Genomic DNA, 18,147 nt, shown 5'->3' with positions numbered 1-18,147 from the left:
TAGCTTATGAGGAGAAGCTTGAGTTTAGTTAGGGTTTTCAAAAGGAAAGGGGGAGAAGGGAGATCATCCCAGGCATGGGGGGTAAATTTGTGGAAGCAGGAGAATGAATATCCTGTTCATGGAAGGGCAACGAGGTGGCAAAGTGGATAGAGTGCTGGTCCCAGGGTCAGGAAGACTCATCTTCCTGAGTTCAAATCTGGCCCCTGACACTTGCTAGCTGTGTCACCCTGGGCAAGTCACTTAACCCTATTTGCCCAGTTTCCCTATCCATAAAACGAGCTGCAAAAGGAAATGACAAACCACTCCAGCATCTTAACCAATGAAGCCCCAAATGGCATCATGAAGAGTTGGACATGACTGAAATGATCAAACAACAAGAACATTCATGGAAGAACAAATGTGTCTGTTTGGTTGAAAAGTAGAGCATGTGAGGGGCAAGAATGTACAATCAGCCTGCTAAGATTAGTAGAAGCCAGACTGTTAAGTGTTTAAATCCCAAACTAAGGAGTTATAGACAATGAGGAACCAATGCAACTCCTAGAGGAAAGCAATAACATTATATTCACATTCCACTGCTAAGCCCTCCCTGGACTCAAGTTCTTGTTATCACTTTCCTCAATTTTAAAATGGGCATAATAATAATAATAATAATAATAGCACATTTCTTGCAGGAGTGTTCTAAGGAACAAAGGAGATAATATTTGTAAAGTTCTTAGCACTGTGCCTGGCACACAGAAACAAGTAAATGTTAATGCTCATTTCTTACTATCAATAGCCTCATTTGGGGGCAGAGTCTCATAGTCTCCAGATGCAGAGATATCACTACTAAGACGACTTCTAAGAAAATGCCACCCAAATCTTCATTGCAGCCCTTTGAGATTAATCATAACAGGAACAACAATAATAGGAGCATTATTTCAAATTGTTTTCTAGAATATTTGAGTGATTTCACAGCTTCTCCACAGTTCACTGCCTGTCTTTCCTCAGCCCTTTCAAAGAGATATTATAACACAATAGAAAGGATGCTCCATTTGGATTCAGAGGCCCTGAGTTCTGTCACCTGTGCCTTGTGGACCTTGGGTAGGCATCTTAAAATTTGTGAGACTTAGTTTCCTCAAATACAGAATTTGGAGAAAATTGGATTATGTACCATTCAAAGTCCTTGCCTCCTGGAATCCATGATTGTATAGACAATGGATTTTTCTAACTTTGCCAACTTCATAGTCATCAGTTGAGAAGCAATTATTAAGTGCCTACTATATGCCAGCCTCTACACTAAGTTCTGGGCATACAAAAAGAAGCAAAACACAGGCCCTGACTACAGGGAACTCACAGTCTAATGGGGGAGGTAACAAATGTGTATAAGCAAGCCATACACAGAATATAGGAAATAATTAGCAGTGAAAAGCCTCTAGAATTGAGAGGGGTTGGAAGAAGCATCCTGTAGATTAGAAAGGTTGGATTTAAGTTAGCTTTTGAAAAAAGTCAGGGAAGCTAGGAAACAAAGATGAGGAAAGAGAGTGTTGCAGGCATGGGGAACAGCCAGAGAAAATGCCAAGAGCTGAGAGAGAGTGTCTTGTTCCAAGAAGAGCACAGAGGCCAGTGTCACTGAATCAGACATTGTGTGGGGGTCAGGGGGCATAGGCTTCATATTATACCTTATACTTAGAAGACTGAAAAGGTCGGGGGAAGAGAAGAGCTAATTTAGGAAAGGCTTTGAATGCCAAAGAGAGTACTTTGGATTTGATCTTGGAGGTGATGGGGAGTTACTTCAATTTATGGAGTAATAGAAGGGGGTTACCTTGTGAGAAGGTGGTGAGATGGTTGAACTGGCTCTTTAGGAAAGTCACTTTGGTGGTTGAATGGAGGGCAGATTGGAGTGTGGAAAGTACTTGAGGCAGGCAGATCTATCAGTAAGGTATTGCTGCAATAGTCCAGGTGTGAGGTGATGAGGGCCTTCAGTAAAGTGGTGACAGTATCAGAGGAGAGAAGGGGGCAAATTTGAGAGATGTTGCAAAGGTTATAGGTATGAGGCAGTACTTCAGTGTTTTTAAGTTTCCATTTTCTTTGATTATTAGTGACTTTAACATTATTTCATATAGATGTTGACATCTTGTATTTCTTTTTTTGATATCTAGTTTTTTGATATCTAGATATTGAACATATACCTATTGGGGAATGGCTATGAGTGGGTTTTTTTTGTTTGTTTTGTCTTGGATTATTTTTATCACCTAGTGATTTTTCAATTACGTTAGCCTAGGCAACCTCATAGTGGTGAATTTTCATTAGTCTTCAGGCTGAAACAAACTCTAGGTCCTGCCTCTATTTTGGTGTTTAATTATTAAAACTTGTGTATTGATAGTACTTGGGTTGCCTTTTAACCATTGAGTTCTCCTGAGTGGCTCAAGGCAGAGCAGTCTGCACATCTGGGAATCAGAACTAACTTCCTTTTTGGAAAGTACACTTTAAAAGAGTCTACTGCCCACTGATTAAGAATTAGATAGCAAGCAATGAATTTTATTTTGCAGGAAAAAATACTTCACCTGATTTACTTTTGGCCTTTCAAAGAAAGAAATTGTAATTCTCTTCATTTCTTCATTTCTTTTTCCAAAAAAAAAAAAAAAGAAAAAGAAAACTCCTGTAGTACAAATGAAGTTAAGCCCCCCTTCCATCCAAAGAAATCCTGCATTATCCATATCCAAAAACTATATCTTATTTGGATCCCTGATTCCATCATCTCTCCATTATTAGGCGCGTAGCACACCAATATTGCCGTCCATCCTCTTTGGTCATTGACTTGGTGAGAGTTCTCAATTCTTTCAAAGTTTTCTTCTGTGGATAAAAACAAGTGCACAGTAAAGTTCCTTGCACATAGCAATTGCTTAATAAATGTTTGTTGAATTGAAGTAAATTGAACTGAATATGAGAAAATGTTAACAATTTAACAGTAGCAGCAGCAGCAACTAACATTCTATAGACATAAAAAAGGTTTTCAAAGCCTCTTACAAATAATATCTTCTTTTATCCTCACAATAATTCTGGGAGATAAGTGCTATTATTGTTCCCATTTTACAAATGAAGAAACAGAGAAAGCCAGAGGTAAGATCACTTGCCCAAGGTCACACAACTAGTTAATAATAAAGAGAATTATTGTTAAATATTGGTAATATTTTTCCTTGACTTGCTAGGCTGTTTTGAATTTTTTTCCCTGATATTTGACAATTATTAATAATGATCATGTTTTTGTAACCAAAAAACAAAATTCCTTTGGAGTAATGTCATCCATTTCCTTCAACCCTGAAAGGGGAAAAGACAGACTCTTCCAAACTCTTAAATTGAGGAAACTGTAGGAAACTTAATTAGGAGTTCAAAATGAATACTACTGTCCCTGTTGGAATGAAAAAAAAAGTCTGCTATATAAATATTAAATAATATTGGCAAACTTTCCACATATTTCTTTTTGGATTTATCATGAGGAAGTTCAGTAATGGAAAGTCGCCCTTTTAAAGTTCAGTAATGTGAAGAAGGGCAGTTAGATGATGGAGTGCAGAGAGCTCTAGGAGACTCATTTCATCTTCCTGAGTTGAGATCTGACCTCAAAAACTTACTAATTGTGTGACCCTGGGCAAGTCACTTGACTCTTTTTGTCTCAGTTTCATCTGTCAAAGGAGCTGGAGAAGGAAATGGCAAACCATTCCAATATCTTCGGATGGAGGAAGGAAGTGGGTGGGAGGGGTCATGGAGAGTCCAACAGGACTGAAATGACTGAACAGGAATGTTAATAAACCAAAAAAAGAGCTTCCTTCCCATGTGCCATGGTCTCAGCATCCCCATGGTCCTTTTTCTTAATTTTAGGGATACTGGTGCCTCCTGCCAAACTAGCAATCTTAACTGTAGTGCTCAGAAAGAATTTTTAATGTGTGCAATCATATTTTACCAGTGTCAGCATCTGGCAGCTTCCACTAGGCAGAACCCAGGCAGGAATGTCCTTTTCATCTGAGGAAAATAGCTGTCACTACACTCCTTCCATTGTATTCCACGGAAGATGCCAGTGACTGTCACCAGGCAATTAAAATGAAATTGCAGATTAGAAGCAGCAAGGACATACTGACAGAGGGGAGAAAGGGCAGGTGACAGGGGAAGGGCAGAAACACTTGCATAAAGCAAACAATTCTTTTTGGGGCTGGTTAATGTAGAGGGCAAACATCCCTAACCACCTTCCCTTAACCCCTAAGGAAATGCCTGCATTACAGCTCAGCCTAGTCAATGACAGAATGATGAAGACAGCCTCATCCACATCAAAGCTGACCTCAGTGCCTGTAAATCACATACTGTGGCATATGCAGCATATGTCTGCTAATGCTCTTCTCTCAGACACTCAGTTCAGCTTTAACTATAAAGATGCATAGAGAGCAAAGCCAGCCTTAGAACTTTCTCCATCCTAATTTAATTTACAATGAGAAAATGTCCAAGGATTTAAAGAATATTCTCAGGCTTCCATTTTGAAGTCTATGATCAAGATGTGTTCTTTGTATCAGCTTGAGAAATTTCATTTTTATGTACTTGTAATATGCAAACAAGCATTATTTGTTTACTCAGTCATTTGACTTTGCTTTTCTGCTCAAAGTTCTTCGTTTTGGAATTTGTCTTTAAAAGGACACTTGTAAAGTCACTGCTTTTGAGCATTACATTTGCATGAATGACATTCTCAGGCTTTACAAGGAGAGGCCAAATTACCATTCATTGGCTTACATTCTTTAATTGACTATAAAATTCTTGCTCTGAAGCCATAATGGTAATCCATAAAATAATAGGAGCTTTCTGATTTAGAAACACAATGATTTCTTTTTCACCCTAAGGCAAATGTGGATTTTGTTTTTTGCTCCCCACCCCACCTTATTTTTATTGTTTAACAGGTCAATATTTAAACTAAGTACAGGAACAGTATAAGAAGAGATTCATGAGAGGCAGCAGACCTTACATATAAATTAGCTTGCTCCTTACTTCTAGTCCTTAACATTTTCTATAGCATTACCTCCCACAGTGCTGTTTGCCTCAGAAGCTTTTCATACCAGCATTTTTTAAATAGGAGTTGATCACAAAGAACAGTTTCATTTTTTTTGTCTCCATTTTTACTTGATGATGAGAAATAAGGTCCCAAAGTATGTTGTGGTTCTATGGCCTTTCTGTTTTTTCACATGCCCTTTTAAATAGTGTAGAGGGGATGAATGCATCCTTCAGAGAAGGCTTAGACTAGCCAATTTCTAAGGCACCTTCCAACCTCGATTTCTGTAAGTTAATAGATATAATTTTCCAAAGGAGTCAAGCATTTTTAATGGTGTGGTTGACAGGGAAAACATGGTGGAACACCACAAGACTGGACAGCATTTTTATCCAGAGCACAGCATTATTATTTATTATTTGCCATAATATCTCCTCTCCAGTATTTGAATTTTTACCCAGCTACAATACTATTTTTATTCTAAACAAAAAAAGTTTCCCATCATATATAAGATATTTGATGGGGAAAATAGCCTAGTTTAAGTTCATTCATCAGTGATGAAGAATGGTTCATGTGGTTCATCAGCTGTCCGAAAATTGGGCTGCTGTTCCAGTGACTTCTATTAACTTTAAATAGATGGTTCCTATCCCAAAGTTTGCTTCTGTCAGGTCTTGAGGCTTCATTTATTTTTTCAGTCTCCTGAGGAATGACAGTAAAAGCACAGCATTTCAAACATTTCACACTCTACGATTATCATATTATTCCCCTTTTGTCTAATTCTTCCTTTTGGGTACATGCCACATTTAGTGTCAGAGGCAGGATTTGAGCTTTGATCTTCTCTTATCATGCCATCTGACCTTTCATTATGTGAATTACCCAAATAAAAATTATTTAGCATCTCCTTGCTTCTGAGTTCTTAGCTGCTTTCTCCAGCAATCATTCTATTTTTCCAAAATGATCCTGAGAAAGTAAAAAAAAAAAACAAAACTCCAGATAGAGTGCCATCTATATTCAGGGATTGGTGAAAATGATAATAAACTCAGTCTCTGCTGCTGATTCTTGAAATGATTCTGGTGATAGGATATCCCAGGTATGCTCTCAAGAGCAATCAAAAGGTCTGACTTATAGGTAAAAAGTTCTTTGACGCAGTGGTTCTAATCTCTCTCTTCCCCACCCCTCCATTCTAGAATACACTGAGCCACAGCCAGGTTGTTGGAGAATTTAAGGTTCTGACCTCTCAGATGCAGTCTAGTTAGCTCTTTATAAAAGTGTAAGACACTTTGTCGTTGTTGAGTCATTTGGGTATGTCTGCCTCTTCATGACTCCATAGACCATACTGTCCTTAGGGTTTTCTTATCAAAGATAGTGGAATGGTTTGCCATTTCCTTCCCCAGTGAATTAAGGCAAAAGTAATTTAGGTGACTTGCCCAGTGTCTCATAGCTAGTAAGTGTTGCAAGCTGAATTTGAACTCAGGTCTTCCAGACTCTAGGCCCAGCACTTTATCCACTGAGCTATCTATATGCCTCAGTCTCATTTAGCTGCAAGATTAGAGAGACTTTTTTGTTCTGTGCATTAATAATTAAACCCAGGGTTTCATTATGTTCATGGAGATGTGGAGGTATAGGCAAGGCAGCTGATATTGTCTTACCAATTCTCCATGAGTAAACAAGATGCCTAGTCAAAATTTAGGGGCATAGGATTATCTGTCTATCAATCCCACATGGCCCCTCAATTCCTAGTTAGCCCTTTTGGGACATAGTTGATTTAAGGTAGTGTTGATAGTTTTTTTTTAATTCATTCATCATCACCTTTTCTACTAATTCCATTTTTGTTAATTTGTGTAAGTTTTCTGAAATCGTTCTCCCTGGGCTCTGAGATGTAGTGATTTTAAAAGGTAGATACAGTTATCCCTTCCACATCATGACTTTCCCCATTGTGATTTTGCAGGTCAACATAAGAAATTAAATGAAAATTTGGGGGAGTTTCACAGAAACCATAGACATCACACAAAGGCCAGCAGACAACACAGAGCCTATGACCAAATATTTAACCCAAGTTTTCCAATAAGGTGCTGTAAAGACCCTATAAAAGAAAGAGAAAAAAATCAGGCTCCTTTTCTGGTATGAAGAGAGGGCCAAAATATTTTATGGGGTTTTCCAAATTGTGGGGGCAACTTGTCCCTAACCCCTGTGATATGGAAGGGAGAGCCGTACGTTTAGGTGACTCTAGTTGGATTTGAAATTTTAAAATTCTATCTATGCCAGTCCTTATGCAGGTATTAGGCTATCTAAGATGTAAAATGATGCAACCCCTCTTCTCAAAAAGCTTACTGTCTAATGGAGCAGAGGCAGCATCAGCAAATGTAATCATACCATAAGAGAGATTGTGATTAGTGCCATGGATAGATGTAAGAGAATTTGGGAAGGAGAGATTCCATTCCATTAGAGAGGATTGGACTAAATATGGAGAAGGCAGGGAGGGATGGTGCCAGGTGACAGGATGAAGGGAGTGCAGCCTTTGGAGGAGGACACAGCCTGCTCCCATTCAGAGGTAGAAGACAGCAGAGTGAGATCAGGGAACAGTTGGTATCTCAGTTTGGCTGGAACATAGAATTTGAGAGAGGAGGAGTCATATAATCAGTCTGTCCTTGTCAGAGACAAGGATTTAGAAGATTTAGCAGACTTTTGGATAACACTCTTCAGTTATGCTTGCAAGTTTCTGGTCTGCTGCCCAGTATATCCCAAATTCTTTCTGTGACAAACCAGCTTCCCTTTATACAGAACACTGTATCTGGCCCTTACCCAACACAGTGATTTCTGTTAAGAGCTTTGGTTCTCCAGGGTCTAGGTCTGGTAGCCTGTGGTATTTACACATGCTGTCTCCTGGATGAATGATTGCAGAGAGGAATTAGTATGGATCAACAGATGAAACCAGAGAATGGCACTATATGATGATATATAAAATACTATTGCACTTACCTACAATTCAATGTCAGAACTTAGGAACTTGACCTGAATTATCCTGACTTTCAGTGACTTAGAACAGGATACTGCCTGGTGGGCATGTTCAGCAGGCATATGCTTACAGGTCCAGGTGTGCATTAAGACAGACAGCCTGCGTGTTACTTAGGGGTATTGAAAGACATGTTGCCCACAGTACAAGGCTTATGAAAAAGGCTTGTTGCCATGAGTAACAATATGTGACATTTGTATCTAAGATTTGAACCTAGGGGAGGATGAGTTAAAGAATATGTAGGAATAGAGGTGTAATGCCAAGCGAAGGCAACTTCCCAAGGTTCAAAATACCAGCATAGGTGCTCTCCATTTTATTCAGTGAAAAATTAAGAACAGAGAAAATCAAAATATGACATCATTCAAAATATAGCATTTACTAAGTGTAATTCAATAATCTCCAAGTACTACCCCACCCCTGGACATTACATTCATTTAATCAGTCACAAAGTCCCTTTTCTCAAATGGAGATTAGTTTCCAATCATAAGTAAAGTACATTCATTTGTTTAATCACAGAGCACAAAAAAGTCAAAAGTTCCCCACCCTTGGTCACAATTGAATCTACCCCAGAGTTACAACAAGCTTAAGCACAGCATTTAATACCCAAAGAGAGGTCTTTTCTTCAACTTAACCCAAGGCAAGGTCTCAGCAATCTTTGTTCCTGGGTAGACAAAGCTTAGCAAGGCCACAAGATACATTGCCAGTGTCTTCATTAATTTATTCTCTGTCTGCAGAACAGTCTTAGGACCCCTGAAAACATTAGCAAAACCCCCTTCCAGGATTTCTGTAAACATACAACAAGAAAATCCTTCTTCAGGGCTTCTGAACCAACAGCAAGGTTCCAGAACCTCTGCAACAACAGGACTGTCCTTCACCAGTGGACAGATCTGGCAAAACAACATCAAAACAGACAGACAAAGTACCAGCATAAGAGCTATGTCTCCTCAGTCCTTGGCAGCTCTGGGTGGCAGTTCTCAAAAGTCCTGGGCAATTCAAACTGGCCCTCAGCAATCTTCTCAGTCTCTTTCTGCCTCCAAGATGCTGCTTCCAAAAAGTTCTTCTGCCTCTCTCTTTTCTTGTGTCTTTCTAAATTTACGTCACCAGCTCCTCCCAGTTCAGCCCTCTCTTTTCACGTCAACAAGTCCATTCCACAAGTGGGATTCACAAACTCTGGGTTTTAACACAATCAAACCAAAAACCAAGCCAATACAGGGGGATCTTTAAATTTCATTACTATTTCAAGAGGCAATCCACTTACCTCCCTGTAGGTTATGGAAATTAAAACCTGTAGAAGTCTGCTCACTTCCTTGCTATTACAGAGGCCAACCCAGCCCTGGCTTTGCCTGCTAGGTTTCATCTGATAGCCCAGGCTACCTTGAGGATTAGGAAAAGTTTATCAATCCCCAAAGATAGCATTTTTAATATATTAGTAGGGCTTGTGTCCGGGAAAAGGGTGCAGAATCAGTCGTGTGTGTGTGTGTGTGTGTATGTGTGTGTGTGTGTGTCTGTGTTTGTATGTGTCTGTGTGTTGAGAGATGGGTTAGAGAAGAGAACAAAGGCATTAGGGACAGCAGTCCAAAAGCTCTGCAGGAGATATCTTATTTTCTTTTTCTCTAAGGCAGTTAGAGTAGCCAGCTTTGTGTCTTGTGTATAACTGAACCCCCAAGTCAGTTGTTCTTTTTCTCCTGAGAACACTCTTTTAAAATAGTCAATGGCCCAAGCTTCTCATAGGCTCCTTAGGAGCAATCAATCTTTTCCGATGTTGCCTAATACATTTTTTTTAAAGCAAAAAAAAAAAAAAAACTAAAATGAATATAGCAGGTGTTAGATTTGTCAGAGATTTATTGTGACCTTGAACAAGTTGTGAATTTAAGAAGATAGTATGGTGGAAAGAAACTAAGTTTGAGTCTTGATTCAGCTAAAAGAAGTATTATCATTACAGATTAAAAAAGTAATAGTAATAATAGCTAGACTTTATATAGCACTTGAAGGTTTGCAAACCACTTTACAAATAATATCTCATGTTATCCTCACAACAACCCTAAGTGGCAGGTGCTATTATTATATCCATTTTATAGGTGAGGAAACAGAGGCAGTTAAGGGACTTGCCCACAGTCACACAGCTAGTATGTCTGAGATCAAATTTGAATTCAGGTCTATCTAATTCCAGGTTCAGTGATCTATTCACTGTGGCTTGATCTATACATATGACATCGAAGAAGTTACTTAATGTGTCAGTTTCTCTTTAAAATAAGAACAACAGGGGTGGCTAGGTGCCACGGTGAATAGAGAGAGCACTGACCCTGGAGTCAGGAGGACCTGAGTTCAAATCCGGCCTCAGACACTTAACACACACACAGACACACAAAGCAGCCATGTGACCTTGGGTAAGTCACTTAACCCCAATTGCCCGTACCTTTCCCTCTTAAAAAAAAAGCAAAAAAAGAAAAGCTATTTAAAAATAAAATAAAATAAAATAAAAATAAGAACAACACATGCCCTGCCTAGATCACAGGGTTCTTATAAAGCCTCCCATGAGATATTACACGTAAAATGCTTTGCTGTTTAGCTATCCCCTTATTACTAAGGCATATTACAGGTGGATCTATAAAGAGCAGAAGAAACATTTATTAAGTTCCTGCTGTGTGCTAGGCATATAGAACAAGGAGTTTTTAGCCTAGAATCCACAGATAGATTTCAGGCAGGTTCATGAACTTTGAATTTGAAATTCTGTATTTTTAATCCTCTAACTGAAAATAGCATTTATTTCAATTATAAGCATAGACAAGTGAAAAGTAGTATTGCTATTACCACTTTGCAAATCCTATGTATTTATTTTCTCATTTAAAAGTATTTTTCAAAGGAAGGGTTCTTTAGGTGCAACAATACTGCCAAAGATCCATGATGAGGTAGTTAAAATCATGTAATATCAAAAAGGAAAGGAATGGGTTTTGGAATGGACCTGAGCAATCCACTGGCTTTTTGCATATAAAAGAGATCCATGATTCGAAGAAATGCAGGACTCCTTCGTTCCCCCAGTATTCTACTTTCTGTATCTATTAACAATTTCTGTAATGAGAGGTTAATGTCTTTAGGTTAATAAGCATCCCTTTTTCTAACATGAACCTAGTCCTGAGAGGGTTAACAAATTAAACTATTTTCATTCATTTACACTTTAGTATGAATTAATTTATCATATCAATTTCCCCCTTAAATAACTTAGGGCGTGGGGCAGCTAGGTAGCACAGTGAATAAAGCACCTACCCTAGTGTCAGGAGGACCTGAGCTCAAATGAGGCCTCAGACACTTAACACTTACTTACTAGCCCTGTGACCTAGGGTAAGTCACATAACCCCAATTGCCCTGCCTTCCCCCCTCCAAAAAGCAAAAAACAAAATTGCTTAGGGCATAGAAAATTGGGGTGAGGAGGGGGAGGGAAGAAGAGAAAAGAGGGAGACACAAAAACTGGGAGAGACACTGAGCATGGACTGGGCAGACTTCCCTGCAGTATCTCAGCTTGGGGTCTTGAGTTCAGAGATAAGGTAGAAGCTAGGTAGGGCTCTAAAAGGCTTTACCTCATTCAGAATTTGCTTAGGACTAGTCCTAAATGTAAATGAAGGTCTTTGGTGGAGCGGAATCTTTTAGGAAGAGAAGGAATTGAAATCTGGCACTCAGAACCTAAGGTGTATCTCTAAATAAGGATGATAGTTAATATATTTCTCATGAATACTGAAAAGTATATATAACATATTTAAAATATACTGAATGTATATAATATATAATATAATATATAATTTATATAATATACATATATAATGGAGAAATTATATATTCACACTTTCTTATTTATCATTGCTGCTTAATGAAATTATTGTTATGAATAATACTTGTGTTTGGAATTTCATATAAAAATTTCAAAAAGAATTGCTCTAATTAGTTTTAATGGGAGTGGAGTTAATTGTCCAGTATTTTTTTTATAATGGGAGTGGGGGAGGGGAAGAGCACAGTATGGATAAATTCAATTCCAGACACCTTTTAGGAAGACTCTGTCCTCTGCTAAGGACTTCTTACTGGAGCAGCTAACAAAGTGGCACAATTGATTGATTTACATTTCACCTCTTTTCCCTCCCTTTTTCTGCCTCTGCTATGGGTGCTAATGAGCAGTGAAATGGCTAAGAGATAGCAGTAGGAGGCCAAGGAGGAAAATCTAGGACTTGCAGAAAGCAAAAATGGAATATTTAGCCTATGGATAACTGACTATTAGCTGTATTTGTATGGCTTTTTTTTCCCCACTTCCCATTCCACGTTAATTGGCAAAATGCATTGATATAATGAAATGTTATTAAAAAAAATGAAGTGAACCCATGCTGTGAATCACAAAATGTCCATCATTTAACTTTCCTTTCTTTTTTTTTTTTAAATCATCTGGATATATTTGAAGTTGGTTTTTGTTTTTGTTTTTTCCCATTCCTGCTACTTTTAGTTAGGTTGATGTGTATCTGTCATCTAAACTTGAGAGTGAAAGTTAAGAGAGTAAGTTCTGTGCTTTGAGAAGTAGAGGATTCACTTTAATGCTGACTGAGGTTTGCATCTGGGTAGAAAAACCACGTCTTCAACCTCATTTTTTTTTGTAATTCTAGTCCCTTATTAGTAGCAGCAATTCCTTATCTTTTACATTTTAAAAAAAAGTTCACCTAAAATGAATTCCTTGCTTTTGGCCAGGAAAAAAATTGTTAAAAATCTGTCAGGCTTGCAATTTGTCAGTTTATTAGTGATTCTTTTCAGAATAAGCAATAAGTAATATGTGTGCCAGATTTTCATTTAATGAAGCAATCTAAGCAATTGAAATTCGTGTAAAAGGCATTTCTTTAAATGACCTTCCCCAATATAAAGAAGCTCTTTCATTTCAACATTATTTTTTTTTAAATTGAAATCCTATGAACATCCCATTTAGAATATTGTGTTAGAAAGTCTCTTTTTATCTGGCAGTTGTCTACTGACCAAATTATTGCTGCACTAGGAAGAAGTACATGTTATTAAAAATTCAATTAAAAAGAAGAGATTTTCATACTTTAAAATTTATATTTGGTACAAAATGAGATATACAAGAGTCTTGCATTGAAATACTTTCAAATTTGGGGATAAGAATAGAACAAAATAGGAAGCTAACAGATTGATAGAAAAAATAATCAAAATGGTTCTGCAATCATTCTGAAAATGTCTTTCCCTACATAAAAATAAAATGTGATAGGGATTTGGTATTACTGTTAAAAACAGAAGTGGAAGTTTGCTTAAAAGCCAGTTAGGCTCCTTATATTGGGAAGAAGTTTGGATGATGATTCTCATCCTAGCTATGCATTTGTTAAATCTAGTTAGCACATTTTCCAAGTTTCGAAATTTGGATGGAGAGTCATGCTCCTATTGTTTACAGGTTTCTCAGCTATGGATGCAACAGAATACTATACTTTGAATCAGAAGGACCTTAAGGATCATGTCACTTTTCCATCCGATTTGCAAATGAAACTTTCCTTATGCGTAATCTCCCCGATTAGAATGTGAGCTCCTTGAGAGCAGGGGCTGTCTTACTTGCCTAATGACTATCCATCCACTGATCCATTATAACATTTGGCAGAAAGACAAATTCACATTAATTGCAATAATTGATCTTGATTTCTCTGAAAGAGAAAGAAATCTACCATACTTTTGAATAGGAAGCTGGTAGAATATGTGTATGAAGTGAAACATATGTTATCAGATGCAGTCAATTAGGTTAGGTTTTACTTAATTTTTTCTTTGTCATATGGGAGGATTTGATGTTGGCCTTGGTGGCTGTGTTGGAAAATGATGAAGATATTTAAAAAGTGAAAAGTAAAAGTTATTAATTCAGAAAATAAACTTTGTTGGGAAAAAGTATATCTATTCTTGTTAATTCTTTGTTTTCAAAGAGAACCAATGGCATCATGGAGGGATATCTTGATTTGTATGTGATTTGGATTTTAAGTGAGGCGCACTTTCTAAAAGTCATCAGCCTGCCACTCTCTTCCTGAGTTATCAAAGTCCAGTGGCAAGACAAAACGTTCTGTGGGATGGCCCAGGATACTTTGGATGACTTTGTTGTTTTTGATAATTTGACCAAGCTCTGTACAAAGGCACCACCACAACAATACAAAACAGGTTGAAAAGCTAAAAATTCAGTCAGCTAGATTCATGTTGTTGTTATGCAGGGACTAAATGAGAGAATCTGGCTAGCTATTTCTCCTGTTGATTCTAAGATTTACTATCAAAGGTACTAAGTATTTTGCAGTAGAGAGCCTCTGCAATATGGACCACAAAGTCACTAATTAATCAGCAACCCTGTTTGGCATCAGAGGATAGAAAGAATAGTATTGGCTGTCTCTTTGGTCTACACCAAGCAATTAACTTAATGGACACTTGAAAAACTGCCAGGTTGTTTTAATATGCTATATAGATACCCTTTCACACATAGTATTTTCTGATTAGTGTGGATGACTTACTGTTGCCTATAAATATCATTCCACTTCCCATCTCTGTATCTTTGCATAGTTTGCCCTTGTGCCTGGAATGCACCCCTTACCTGCCGGGCCCCGCTTCCCCTCCTGACCCCTCCCTGCCTTTTAGAGCTAGTCTCAGGTGCTAGGCTAATATGCGACCTTTCCTCAACCTCTCAGTTGCTCCTACCCTCTTCTGAAATTGCTTTGCATTTGCCTTATATACATTTTATATTTAATCTTTATAAGTAAGTATTCCTGTTGTTTCACTCCTAAGTAAATGTAAGCTCCTTAAGGGCAGGAATAATTTCATTTTTGTCTTTGAATCCCTCACATATAGCACAGGACCTAGTACAACATAGTCCCTTGATGAATACTTTTTAAATGAATGAATAAGTGAATGCATGGTTTCTTCCAGTTGACATCCTGTCATAAAATTGGGCAGCTATTTGTACAGAGTGGAAACACGGGCCCTTTACTATGTAATTACACTATACTGCTCTTTATTCACAGTCCAGTGTTTATCTCTGTCAACTTCTCCTATTCATTTTTCTTTAATTGTAAAAGTTTACTATCAGGAAATGACTCCCTGGTGAGTGTTTCTAGGCATTCAGCATTGGTTGGTGGCAGTTATAAAAAAAAAGGCTTTTCTTTCAGGCACCTCAGAATGAATAATCACATTTTCTCAAGTCTGGGTGTGGAAGTGAACACACCTTATCAAACCTTTACCCATCCTGTCATCCATTGGATTCATTCTGAAGGTAGTTTAAAACTGGAATTGCTTAACATATAGACCAGCTCACTCACTGTCTTGTGAAATGTAGTTCCAAGTTTTGGGAACTGGCTTCTGGGATCTCCAGGTAATGGTCTAGGAGTCATAAAAACAGTGTTTTATGGAAAATATTCCACAAATATTACCCTTCATACTAAAACATGTTTCAGAGTATCCCATTACTTACTTCAAGCTTTGCCAGAAGCAACAGTTTATTCCTTAGAGCTATATTCTGTTTTTCATATTCTTCAGAATGTCACATCTCATAGGCAACTCTACAGAATTTCTTTAGACCCCTTGCTCCTTTAGGACACTATATCTATATCTGTATCTATATCTTTCTATCTATCCATATATATACATGTTCATATATATGTTGTATACATGTATATATAATTATTTATTCCTTCCATTTTATATGTATGTGTGTGTCTTCCTGTCTATGGGTCTATGTGTATATTTTTTTTCTAAGGTTGCCATTTTCTGTTTGTCATCCAAGGATAATTTTTTTCTCAGTACTGATTTTCAATTCAGAGAAAACCTGGCCACCAAAGTACAAATGTCGCCATAATCACCGTGGCTATGGTTCCTTCATGTTCTACCCTTTCTTGTACTTCTTCCAAATGGTTATGTGTGAGTACAGTTTTGCAAATTTGCTCTCCTCTTGGGCCAGAGAAACATTCTCCTTTGCTTTTGAAAACTTCCCTCCAAAAAAGGCCATTTGCTTTCCAGATACAGGGTAGAAAAACAAGTTCTATGATTTTTTCATCTCTTATAGAAAATCTAATCCTGGATTTTGACTTGTGAAAATATGTGTGTGTTGTACCAGTCAACCTTTTTTTTTTAACTACATAAGTGAATTTTGAAAAATTCTCACATATATAGATATTAAAAGATAAAGGTCCTAGAAACAAGAACTGACAACAGTTCTTAAGGAAAGTAAAATGCTATATTTAGCTATTTTCTGGATTCTTTTAACAAACTATGTGTTTCAGGATAAATCCATTGAGAGAAAACATTTAATTTGTATATAGCTATTCCATGTAAATGGAAATATCTGAATTATTATGCTTTTCTAAGAGAAAAAGATAATCAAGGCTAGGCTTACCTACCAAAATCTGGACTTAATTAGTAATCATGGGAGCAAAATGTCATTTGTAGAGTAAGATTAATTTGTAGGAAAATGACATTTCTTTTTTTTTCTTCATTGTATATACTGCACATTTTCTTTTCAATTGGAAGTCATAGTTTTTGTAAAAAATAAAGTATTTTTACTATTCTACTTATCCCCAAATTTCAGTTTGGAGCCTCTGGCCCCAATCCAACTCTGCTTGTCAAACACAGTCAATATGTAAATGCTATGACCCATTTCAGGGCCAAGTAATCCTAATTTTAGTAATTTGCATTTGTCACTTTCCTTTAAGTTCCATTAGTGTATGTAGAAATTGTACATACAACAGACCAAAAATACTCAACAGATACTAGAATTAGGGACAAGGAAAACTTTTTGTTTTTCCTGAGAGTTTAAAATTTGTCATATTAAATGTATGTTTTATTCTTTCTACAGAACTGTGACCTGGACCAGCAGAGTATAGTTCATATTGTACGGCGAGCCCAGAGAGATGATCAAAAAGGGGAGGAATCTGGGCAGAACAATCCTGTACACTCTAGAAGAGTCACAGTTAGAGAACCGGAGAGCTTGACCAGAGTGGACCTCAGTAGCAGCATCCTCCCTGCTTATTCCGTGGGCCTGGCCGTTATTTTGGGTAATGAGGACAAGGATGCATCACATCAAGCTGGAAATTTAGGTAAATTCCTGTGCCTGTGTGCTTAAATGTAAGGGCTGACAATGATTTTCCTTTTCCTTATTTTTTTAAGATATGTGTGAAGAATGTTCCAAGTAAGGGGAGATGTAGAGCGTGATGTATTTTAGGGAGGGCTTCTTAAATACCTGTGTATTTTAAATCATACCTTTTGGAAGACATATTTGTCTGGTAGAAACCACTGACTGGAAAATTGGGGTCTAATAGCCTAAATTCTGAGGTGAGTTTCTATGGCATACTTGAAATTCTGAGCACTCTATGCAGCATTTATTAAATGCTTACTGTATTCCAGGCACTGTGCTGAGACTGGGAATGCACAAACCAGCAGAAATTCATTATTCTTTGAGATTGTATCTGATCAGAGGACTGGAGGGAAAAACAAGTCTCAAAACTGCCATTTAAAGATTGCTGCCAGGCCAGCCATCTCTTCATTTCCCACTAGACTATACTAATTTGACTTCTCTACCATGCTCTACAACAAACGGTACAAATCTGACTTTTCTACCATGCTCTACAACAGATACTGTATCTCCCCTGCATCCTTTTCAGCTTTCTTTTGTGTGTTGTCTTCTCTTATTAGATTGAAAGCCTCTTGCAGGCAGAGATTGTCATTCTTTTTTGTATTTGTATCCTCAAAGCCTAGCATAGGGGCAGGCATATGGTAGGTGCTTAATAAATGTTTATTCATTGACTGACTATAAAAGACAGGTAGGTGGAAGATGGACTATCCTGTTCAAGGAAGAGCAAAACCAGTGTTACTCTAAATGATAGAACGCATGAAAGGGATTAAATTGTAAGAAGACTTAAAAAGGTAGTCCCATAGGTGCCTTAATAAATCCTTATTGACTTGACTTGAAGTGACCAGGTTGTGAAAATTTTTTAAAGCCAAATGGGAGTTTCTCTTTTATCCTGGCAGTAATTAGGAATTATTGGTGTTTTTTGAGTGAGGTCAGGGGTTGACATGATCAGACATGTGAATTTTAAAGATCAAGTTGTCAACCCATTGGAGAATGAATTTAAGTGGGGAA

General features: G+C 37.5%; 1 protein-coding gene across 3 annotated transcripts in view; it reads left to right on the top strand.

Annotated features, from left to right (window-relative positions):
- PRKN (parkin RBR E3 ubiquitin protein ligase) overlaps positions 1 to 18,147 on the top strand; it is a 1,996,139-nt gene that overhangs the window by 625,640 nt on the left and 1,352,352 nt on the right. For all 3 annotated transcript variants that reach the window (XM_069070393.1, XM_069070394.1, XM_069070395.1), the window contains one exon: positions 16,864 to 17,104. In XM_069070393.1, coding sequence (XP_068926494.1) covers positions 16,864 to 17,104 — 241 coding nt within the window. The remainder of the gene's footprint in view (positions 1 to 16,863; positions 17,105 to 18,147) is intronic.

The sequence above is a fragment of the Petaurus breviceps genome, unplaced genomic scaffold (genome assembly GCF_028583685.1).
Source record: "Petaurus breviceps papuanus isolate PSGF00001 unplaced genomic scaffold, PetGlider_PUasm1.0 90808, whole genome shotgun sequence".
In the NCBI taxonomy this organism is placed as follows: domain Eukaryota; kingdom Metazoa; phylum Chordata; class Mammalia; order Diprotodontia; family Petauridae; genus Petaurus; species Petaurus breviceps.
The sequence above is the reverse complement of the archived record's forward strand: the minus strand, read 5'-3'. Positions and strand labels throughout refer to the sequence as shown.